General features: G+C 39.1%; 1 protein-coding gene across 1 annotated transcript in view; it reads right to left on the bottom strand.

Annotated features, from left to right (window-relative positions):
* atrnl1b (attractin-like 1b) overlaps window positions 1-11551 on the bottom strand; it is a 1024737-nt gene that overhangs the window by 700657 nt on the left and 312529 nt on the right. The window contains exon 18 of the mRNA XM_059947922.1: window positions 3049-3267. Coding sequence (XP_059803905.1) covers window positions 3049-3267 — 219 coding nt within the window. The remainder of the gene's footprint in view (window positions 1-3048; window positions 3268-11551) is intronic.

The following is an 11551-nucleotide window of genomic DNA, read 5'->3' as shown; positions in this document are numbered from 1 at the left end:
GGAACATTTGGCCGTATACATGTATACAGTTGAATAAAGTTGAATATGATTTTCCACAGACGTCCTAAATTTTCTTCCTTTAAATATTCCATATATTATTCAGACTCTCTTCCTAGCTTTTAAGAGTATTGAAGAAATTTTTACTCTTCTTAAAATCATCCAAATATCAATCTACATTTATCTACACTGAAATTAATCGGCCACATATCTATGAAATCCCTTGAAGGTTTTCTCCTGCTGTCTTCAACTATCTTCTTCACAGCTTGCTGGTATGATAGCATTAGCCAACACTAATACAGTTAGTTCCCTGTGTGCAAATAGCTGACCTGCTGAAGCATATAGAGTACAGATATTTCAACAATGTTTTTATGCACAGCATCAGGCATAACCTAATATAGCTAAACAATAACGAGGAAATCTGCAGATGCTAGAAATTCAAGCAACACACACAAAATGCTGGTGGAACACAGCAGGCCTGGCAGCATCTATAGGGAGAAGCACTGCCGACGTTTTGGGCCAAGACCCTTCAACAGGACTAACTGAAAGGAAAGATAGCGAGAGATTTGAAAGTAGGAGGGGGAGGGGGGAAATGCGAAATGATAGGAGAAGACCGAAGGGGGTAGGGTGAAGCTGAGAGCCAGAAAGGTGATTGGTGAAAGTGATACAGAGCTGGAGAAGGGAAAGGATCATGGGACGGGAGGCCTCAGGAGAAAGAAAGGGTGAGGGGAGCACCAGAGGGAGATGGAGAACAGGCAAAAGTGATGGGCAGAGAGAGAGAGAAAAAAACAAACAACTAAGTATGTCAGGCATGGGGTAAGAAGGGGAGGAAGGGCATTAACGGAAGTTAGAGAAGTCAATGTTCATGCCATCAGGTTGAAGGCTACCCAGCCTTTCTTATTGGCTTCTGTCAATATATTAAATAAACTAAAACTACACAGGTACACAGAAAGCTGTTACTGATTATGTTCTATCAGTTGTTGCTACTCCTGCATTGTATATAAGGTGTTGTTCCTCCAACCTGAATGTGGCTTCATCTTGACAGTTGAGGAGGCCATGGATAGACATATCAGAATGGGAATGGGACATGGATTTAAAATGTGTGGCCACTGGGAGATCCTGCTTTCTCTGGCGGACAGAGTGTAGGTGTTAAGCGAAAAGGTCTCCCAGTCTGCATCGGGTCTCACCAATATATAAAAGGCCACATCAGGAGCACCGGATGTAGTACACCACACCAGCCGACTCACAGCCTCCCGTCCCATGATCCTTTCCCATCTCTAGCTCTGTATTCCTTTTGCCAATCACCTTTCCAGCTCTCAGCTTCACCCCACCCTCTCCGGTCTTCTCCTATCATTTCACATTTTCCCCTCCCCCTCCTACTTTCAAATCTCTTGCCATCTTTCCTTTCATTTAATCCTGGCGAAGGGTCTCGGCCCGAAACATCAACAGTGCTTCTCCTTATAGATGCTGCCTGGCCTGCTGTGTTCTACCAGCATTTTGTGTGTGTTGCATAGCTAAACAATAGTTAGTCTGTATTTTTTAATTTATGCCCTTAAAAGAATTTTTTCTATAAAGTGTTTTTTTAATGGCTGGGTCACGAGAGTTGCACTGTGTTGTTTATTTCTTATTGGCTTCTGTCAATATATTAAATAAATTAAAACTACACAGGTACACAGAAAGTTTTTACTGATTATGTTCTATCAGTTGTTGCTACTGATAACTCCTGCATTGAATGTAAAGCAATTACCCAAAGCTTAGTTTACTGCCCAAAGCATTTAACGAACCTCGAATGTTACCCCCACTAAATCTTTGGCCAGACTGAACTCCTGTACCTAAACTGCCCAAGATAGATTTTCCAGTTCATTTTTCTTTGTGATTATCATCTCTTAAATAAATGGGACACCATCCTGTAAAATACGATGGTATGCATAAAACAAAAACTTAACCAACAAAATCTTTCCACTTGCCCATTTGAGCCTTAATTTGAGATCAAGTCTACAATTTCCAGGCCTAGTTAGCACAGAAACAGACTTAGCAATAAATCCAATAGAATTAACACCCTCTATCAATACCAAACTGACAAACACAAACTGGGTTGGATAATGATTTAGAGTTACAACCACAAGGTACTTGATTAAAGGAGCCTCATGCAGAGTGCAGTAATTTGAAAATGAGTTATGATTTTCATAAATATTATAATGGAAATTAATGCATTTAATCAATGAACATCCATTCTCAATGGAAACTTGACATTTGCATTTTCTCTATGCCATAAAATATGTTACAAATATACAGAAAATTAGAGGTGCCATGCTAGCGTAGCAGTTAGCATAATGTGATTACAGCTCAGGGCGTTCCGAAGTACGGAGTTCAGTTCTAGCGCTGTTCTGAAAGGAGTCTCCGTGAGTCCTCCCCCACGGAATGCATAGGTTTTCCCCGGGTACCTCGGTTCCTTCCCACAATCCAAAGACAACCAGTATAGTTTAATTAATCATTGTAAATGGTCTCATGGTTAGGTTAGGGTTAATTGGGGCTGTGGGGTCGCTGGGGCAAGGAGGCTCAAGGGGCCAACTGTTCACTGTATCACTAAATAAATAGATAAGATAGGTAAAAACATTTCATTATTACAGAAATACCAATGCACCTGTCCCATGTCACTTACACTTTCCAATGATCAGTTTACTTCAAGGTAATTATTATACCAATATATCTATATAACAACAAGCTATCAAAGAATTACACATACTACATCCAGTAGTTTAGGCTTCTTTGTGCATGAGTTACAGAGCGAAATTAGATAATCCATTTAAGAAGACAGTTTTAATTCACGTATCTATGTAATTTCAAATGCTGCCATCAATATATTAATCAAGGGCTCTTGTACTAAAACAAAGAATAAGGGTGCTTGTCTAATAGTAAAATAGGCCACAACAATATTAAAATAGCCAAAAATAATTTTAAACTTAATTCAGTATTTCAATGTTTATTTTTAATTATGCTTTGGTATAAATCAAAGGCACAGACTGAAAGGTGATCAGCAAAGATGCCTACCTGGGCACTGAATGAAAGCCCATTCATTGTTTTTGTCTTTTGGACAAAGAACTGTATCGAGTACCATTTCATGGGTATTCTTTCCTGCAGATTTCATTGGTCCTCTTGAAGAGCCTTCCATACATTGCCCCTTTCCTGTATTTGTAGGATCATTGCACCAGCCACAACCTGGGTGTTCGAGGCACTGCTCGCATGTACGAAGTCCAGAGCAATTTTGAGCTATGCGTACAACGAAAGAGAAAATGATAATACTTTAAATTTCAAGTTCAAATGAATCCTCCATCAGCAGGAAGTAAATGAGTAAATGGGAAAGTGAAGTTTTGCTTTGCAGTAGATTTTTGATCATTATGCAAAGTTCATAAATCTGTTCTATATCAATAATATCCCAATCTCAGAATATTCCTCTCCTTGATCATTCTACAATAGGTCTCATTATTCTCAGTACAGTCAGGAGATCTTTATGATTGAATTCATAATGCAATTTGAGAGGGAGAAGCATGTCACATGTATCTGTATCACAATGGAATAAAGGGAATTACAGAGGCATGAGAGAGGAGCTTGCCCAGGTGGATTGGAGGAGGATACTGGTGAGGATGACAGCAGAGCAGAGAAGACTGAAATTTCTGGGAATAATTCACAAGGTGCAGGATAGATATGTCCCAAAGAAGAAATTGTTCTCAAATGGCAGGGCTAGGCAACCATGGGTGACAAGGAAAGTTAAGGACTGCATAAAAGCCAAGGAAAGGGAATATAACGTAGCAAAAGCGAGTGGGAAGTTGGATGATTGGGAAGCTTTTAAAATCCAATAAAAAGCAACTAAAAAAGCTATAAGAAGGGAAAAGATGAAATATGAGGGCAAACTAGCCAATAATATAAAGCAGGATACCAATTTTTTTCAGTTATACAAAGAGTAAAAGGGAGGTGCAAGTTGATATTGAACCACTGGAAAATAGTGCTGGTGAGGTAGTAATGGGGGACAAAGAAATGGCAGATGTAGTTATTAAGTACTTCGCTTCTGTCTTCACTGTGGAAGACACTTGCTGTATGCCAGAAATCCATGGGTGTCAGGGAGCAGGAGTGAGTGTCATTGCTATTACAAAGGACAAAGTGCTAGGCAAACTCAAAGGTCTTAAGGTGGAAAAGTCACCTGGACCAGATGGACTACATCCCAGAGTCCTAAGAGAGGTTGCTGAAGAGTTTAACAGGTGCATTGGTCATGATCTTTCAAGTATCACTTGATTCTGGCATGGTGCCAGAGGACTGGAAAATAGTAAATGTCACTCCACTCTTTAAATTATAGGCCAGTTAGCCGAACTCAGTGGTTGGGAAAGTATTGGAGTCCATTATCAAGGATGAGGTTTCAGAATACTTGGAGGCTAATGATAAAATAAGTCAAAGTCAGCATGGTTTCTGTGACGGGAAATCTTGCCTGACAAATCTGTTAGAAATCTTTCATGAAGTAAGAAGCAGGGTGGTCAAAGGAGAGGCAGTGGATGTCATTAACATGGACTTTCAGAAGGCATTTGATAAGGTGCCTCACATGAGGCTGCTTTACAAGATAAAATCCTATGGCTTTACAGGAAATACTGGCATGGATGGAGGAATAGCTGACAGTCAGGAATTAGTGAGTAGGAATAAAGTGACTAGTGGTGTTCCTCAGGGGTCAATATTGGCACCATTACTTTTCACATTGCTTGTCAGGGATTTAGATAGTGGAGTTGATGGCTCTGTGGCAACATTTGTAGATGATATGAAAACAGGTAGTGCTGAGGAAGCAATGCGATTGCAACAGGACTTAGACAAATTGGAAGAATGGGCAAAAAAGTGGCAGATGGAATACAAAGTGTACAATAATGCATTCTCTCAGAAGGTTAATTCACAGGTTGAGTTTGGGGTAAAGAAGGTAAATGTAATGTTGGCATTCATTTCAAGGGGAATAGAATATAAAAACAAAGAGATAATACTGAAGCTTGTACTGTCAGCCTGTCAACAATCTTGGGCCCCTTACCTTAGAAAGGATGTATTGTTATTGGAGAGAGTCCAGAGGAAGTTCACGAGGATTAATCCAGGAATTAAGGGGTTAACACATGAGGAGCATTTGGCAGCTTTGGGCTTTTAGTCACTGGAATTTAGAAGAATGTGCAGGGTCTTGAATCCTACGGAATGTTGAAAGGACTAGATAAGGTGGATGTGGAGAGGATGTTTCCTCTGGTGGTATCCAGAATTAGAGGGCACAGCCTCAAAACTGAGGGGCAACCTTTTAGAACAGAAGTAAGGAGGAGTTTTTATAGCCAAAAGAGTGGTGAATCTGTAGACAGCTGTGCAATAGGAAGAGGTCAAGTCCGTGGGTATATTCAAATCAGAAGCTGATAGATTCCTGATTGGTCGGGGCATCAAGGGATATGGTGAGGTGTATGGGTTGAATGGGATCCAGGATCTGCTATGATGAAATGGCAAAGCAGGTTAGATGGGCTGAATCATCTAGGACACATGTTACATGCAAAGCAAAAGTTAAATTTCCCATTAGATTCATGCTCGAGAATGGAAATCCGACTGTACATCCTCCAGTATCAGTGCTGGAGTCAGCACTTCCCAGGCATAGCAAAACAGTTGAGACTGCCAGCTTTAATAAATTACCAGACATACATTAGCATCCATATTTTGATAAAAAACATGCTGACGAACTACTTTAACCAACATGAATAACAAACTAAAAGCAGTAAAATTTAGGAACAGGAAAATTGTATGTGATTCATAAAGACATATGTTTTTATTTATTCTATTTAGAGATACAATACGGAACAGGCCCTTCTGGCCCAACGAAATGTACTGCCAGCCACATACCTATTTGATCCTAGCCTAATTACACTACAATTTACAATGAACAATTAACCTACTAACCTGTAAATCTATGGAATGTGGGAGGAAACTGGAGCACACAGAGGAAACTCATTTGTTTGTATGGATTATATATAAACTCCTCATAGATGACGCTAGCAGAAATCTGACGCTCTGAGCTGTAATAACATTGTGCTAACCACCACACTACCATAGCCCCCATGAAAAATGAAATAGCTGCATTTGACATCCTGCAACTACTGTTGAAAGCATCACACAATAACACTGAACAACAAAGATTTTGCTTCCTGAATACCTTTTGGTGTATCTTATGAATTTTGAGCTACTGATCATGAAAATCAACATGAAATTTCCCTATCACGCACCATTTTAATAAACTTAAGTTTGTTATTTCAATTCATAATTCAAGTCAATTAAAAAGTTGCCTACAATGTAAGCTGGAAAGTTTCCTATCTTGTCCAGGCATGCTTGGGCATGCTTAGGCGGAGCGGCTGCTGCATAGCAGGACAGGTTTTAGTAATAATTATTGGGTTCAGGACTGTAAGGATGGAATTTGCTATCACCAGGCACAAAAATTTCTATGAAGGATTTTGATATTTGAGACAGATGCTTCCCAGAATAACTGATGCCACAATAAAGGAAAGCATTTTTGTTGGTCCACAAATCAGACATGTAATTCGAAGAATTTCTCGTGGGACCAGAAAAAAAAAATCACATGGAAGGCACTCAACCAAGGTGTTGAAATTTTTCTCGGCATCTACAGAGCACCAAACTACATGCAGCTGGTTGCAATGTGTCACTATTCATTTTCTGCATTCCCATTTAGACTTCTTCCCTGCAAAACTTGGTGCTGTTAGTAATGAGCATGGTGAAAGGCTTCACCAGGACATTGCAGTCATGGAGAAAAGATACCAGGGCAACTGGAATCTATCAATGCTGGCGAATTATTGTTGGGCACTTAAGCGAGAAGCCTCAGACACTGAGAACAAATGAAAATCATCAACAAAATACTTTTAACAGTTGAACTATTGTAAAGCATCAGCACCATGATGCAATTAAACACATTATATTCAATAAAAGTTAATTTGTTGTCTCTCCAAATTCCTACATGATACAAGTAGCCTGAAATTATATTTGTATCCATCGTCAAGCAGTCTATCATGAACGAAAAAAATTCTGAGGAAGCAACACTTTTGAAAAAAATTTGTTGTCCAGTGTAATCAGGTGAGTGGATGAGACAACAGTACAATTTCCTAATTGAAGAAAATTCGGATTATAATTCACAGTACTCATTCAAGTAAAAATCATCATGTAGTTAAGCAATAATAACAGAGCAATTCACAGTTGTATGAACTGCTTTGCCAGGGTTCCAGCATAAATTATTTTATTAAATGCAGATGCCAGAAGTTGAAAACAGAAAACTGCTGGAAAAAAGCTGTACAGACCATAATCATCTGTGAAAATAAGACCTTAAGACATAGGAGCAGAGTTAGGCCAAATGGCCCATTGAAACTGCTCCACCATTCCATCATGGCTGATCTATTATCTCTCTCAACCCCACTCTCCTGTCTTCTCCATGTAATCCTTGACACTCTAATTAAGAACCTATTAACCTCTTCTTTAAATCTACCCAATCATTTGACCTCCACAGCCATCTGTGAATGAATTCCACAGATTCACCCCATTTTAAACATTGAAAACCTACAGCATAATACAGGCCCTTCGACCCACAAAGTTGTGCCAAACATGTCCCCACCTCAGAAATCACCAGGTTCACCCATAGCCCTCCACCCCTCCAAGCCCCATATAACCATCTGAAAGTCTCTTAAAAGACCCTATCGTATCCACCTCCACCACCGTTGCCAGCAGCCCATTCCACTCACTCACCACTCTCTGAGTAAAAAACTTACCCCTGACATCTCCTCTGTACCTACTCCCCAGCACCTTAAACCTGTGTCCTCTTGTGGCAACCATTTCAGCATTCTGGCTAAAGAAATTCCTCCTCATATTTGTTCTAAATGGATGTCAGTTTTGTCCTTTGTAATACTTTATTTATATGAAAGAGCCTTTGCATTATAGTGGATTCAGGTTAATCGGACCATCAGTTAAACAGGATAGCTTAATTGGGATAAGTCTTAAAGAACGAAAATTAATAGACAAAATAGCTACTTTTCCCTTTGTGTATTTGGAACACTATGCTGATTAATTGGGACAGACTGTTGCTGAACAGTTCCTAACTAGTGCCAGTAGCACCACTCGTGACACTACACCATGCTTAAAATGAACAATTTTAAAACAGCATGAGTTGTGTTGTGCTTGTGTCCAAAAAGCAATGATTTCTGTCACTGATAGTTGATGAGAAATGAGCAGGAGGACAACTCAGAATTGTTTTACTCACTGCAGTTTCAAGCATTCAGACTTTAGAGATGCCAGAAACGGCCAGGATTGAAAATGGAATGATTTCACTACTTCAACAATTTAAGAACTATGAAGAATTTGAAGGTATTAACAGTCACCTTGAATGTTACGACGAAAATCAAGATTAGAGGATGCAATCATCAAAAACATTGTATGAAGGCAGTCCATTATCTGCATGAGGTTTCTGAGCTGATTGTTCATTTATAGTCAATCAAAAGAACACGGCAGCACTGGATGAATTTCTCCATCAATAAATCCTACACAGCTTTATAGCACTGTTGTAGGATTGCTAGCATTCAAATTTGTTCTGTATTTCACTTAACTACATAATTTGTTACTCAGTTGAATTGTAACTGACTTTTTTTAATACAAATTCTTAACCAATTTCGTGTAACTTCAACTAACAGGGATAGCCACCTTACAGGGTATCACAGCAGTTAGCATAATGCTACTACAGCTCTGGGTGTTCGGACTTGAAGTCTAGTGCCCTTCTGTAAGGAGTCTCTCTCTGTCCTCCCCATGGAATGAGTGGATTTTCTCTGGTCCTCCGAATTCCTCTCACAGTCCAAAGCCGTACTGGGTATGTTTACTGGGAATTGTAAATAATCCCATGATTAAGTTATGGCTAACTGGGTTTAATGGGATTGCTGGGATGGCATGGCTCGAAAGGCCAGAAGGACCTTCTCCACACTATGCCACTAAGTAAGATAAATAAAATTAAATTAAAAATGTACTGGCCCGAGGTGCCCAATTAACCAGAAACCACTTTACTTTGAAATCATTAAATATTTTGATTTTTTAGTTCTATAAGCTTTTTAACATTGTTAAAGATGATAACAATGTTCTTACTTCGCACAAGTTTACTATAATCTCAGTATATTAGGCATTACTGGAGTATATTTAATGAAAAGTAATGCTATTACAAAGGTGAGCTAATATATTTGCTGTGTCATTAAAATTAAAATTTGCTTGAGTGGGGCATCACATGGCAAAGGTACAAGTTGGATGTTTTCCCTTCAATTCCAATTAACTTTGCATCGCAAATTGCTGGCATTGCAAGTTAATGGAAGTGCGAAGTCAAGGGGGCACCTGGGACCTTGGTGAATGATGGAGTAATAATCTATCTTGTTAACCAATGGAACTTAAAGATTTGAATACATAGTTAAGCTCTGGTGACTCCTTGGGAATTATCAAAGTACAACATTTATTACAATATCAACATGCTACATGCAGCAAAACCTTGCAAATAAAATTAATATATGCATAAATTAAGCATCTTCTCATGCAGAGTTTCATGTTTTTTTATAATTTATAAAATACAGGAACTGCAGCAGTTTCCACTTGCATGTAAAAGTCAAACGTTGTAAAGCAACATAATACAATCAAATATTGCAATCTTCCTGCTGGCCAGAAATACTTGTGTATTTGTCAAGCCATTATTAGCCCAAGTATTATCAATCTGTAATAGGTTCACTTTCGAGTCTTCCAAAGTATTTAGTTGCATTCCCCAAAATATGTTGCCTTCTGTGTGAGGGGCCTAGGTTTATTATTTTCACAATTTAATCTCCAACCAAGGAACACATTCAATCTTGTACAGGTAATCACATAAATTGTTTGCCAGATTAATGGTGCAAGCATAGGACCACAACTTTGCAGCATATCTAGAAGCTTGTTGCAAGAGTGATGGCAAACTATATTTTTCTTGTTGGACAACAGACCAATGCTGACAATATCAACAATTCTCAACACACATCTCTTGCCACACACCTTTGTGGTTTTATCCATTAGTAATGGCATATATTGTAAATACACCATTAATTTCACACAATTTCAGGAAAAAAAAGATTTATTTCCACGCGTATTGTTCCTTTCATCCGGCTCTTTATACCTCAATTCACAAAGCAAACATTGAATAGTTCACACACAGGCAAACTAAAATCCAGCATTTCCTCTTAGTGATTAAGTGGACAAAAATAGTTTTCACTTCCAAGTACAACCACGTTGTGACAGTACATCTGGAAATGAAAATGTTCATGTCCTTTAAGTCGTCATGTCAAGTAAAATTTATTGTACATGATGTATATAAGCATATATTGTGTATAGAAATGAGACACCATTTCCCTGAACCAGATGTAAAGCACAGTAGTACACATAGCACACATTAAGTTATGAAGGTAAGGATAAAACTTCCAGATGAAGCACACATAAATAACAAACTAAAGTGCAATAATATTGTAATGTACAGAACAAATTAACCAGCAACACTTCAAATACAATGCGGCAGGGAGTTCAGAAGCCTAATGGCTGGGGGAAGAAACTGTTTCTCATCCTGACTGTTCTTGTTTTTAAGCATCGTAATTTCCTACCTGATGATAGAAAGTCAAAGAGGATGCTGGATGGATGGGTGGAATCCTTAATACGAAGGGCCCTGCATACACAGCGTTCCTGATACTTTCCAATTGTAACTATTCACTTCACATCTATAACTATTTCTAAACAAACCAGTCATCTCCAAATCAATTTTTATAACCATATAACCATATAACAATCACAGCACAGAAACAGGCCATCTCAGCCCTCCTAGTCCGTGCCGAACTCTTAATATCACCCAGTCCCACCTACCCGCACTCAGCCCATAACCCTCCACTCCTTTCCTGTCCATATACCTATCCAATTTTACCTTAAATGACACAACTGAACTGGCCTCTACTACTTCTACAGGAAGCTCATTCCACACAGCTATCACTCTCTGAGTAAAGAAATACCCCCTCGTGTTTCCCTTAAACTTCTGCCCCCTAACTCTCAAATCATGTCCTCTTGTTTGAATCTCCCCTACTCTCAATGGAAACAGCCTATTCACGTCAACTCTATAAATTTTATAATTGAGCTATCATCAGGCTCGAAATTAGAAGCATAGAAAACCTACAGCACAATAAAGGCTCTTCATCCCACAAAGCTGTGCCGAACATGTCCTTACCTTAGAACTCCTAGGCTTACCCATAGACCTCTATTTTTCTAAACTCCATGTATCCATCCAAGAGTCTCTCAAAAGACCCCATCATATCCGCTTCCACCACCACTACCAGCAGCCCATTACACACACTCACCACTCTCTGAGTAAAAAACTTACCCTTGACATCTCCTCTGTACCTACTTCCAAGCACCTTAAAAATATGCCCTCTCATGCTAGCCATTTCAACCCTGGGGAAAAGCTTCTGACTATCCA

This window comes from Hypanus sabinus, chromosome 22, assembly GCF_030144855.1.
Source record: "Hypanus sabinus isolate sHypSab1 chromosome 22, sHypSab1.hap1, whole genome shotgun sequence".
Classification (NCBI taxonomy): Eukaryota; Metazoa; Chordata; class Chondrichthyes; order Myliobatiformes; family Dasyatidae; genus Hypanus; species Hypanus sabinus.
The sequence above is the reverse complement of the archived record's forward strand: the minus strand, read 5'-3'. Positions and strand labels throughout refer to the sequence as shown.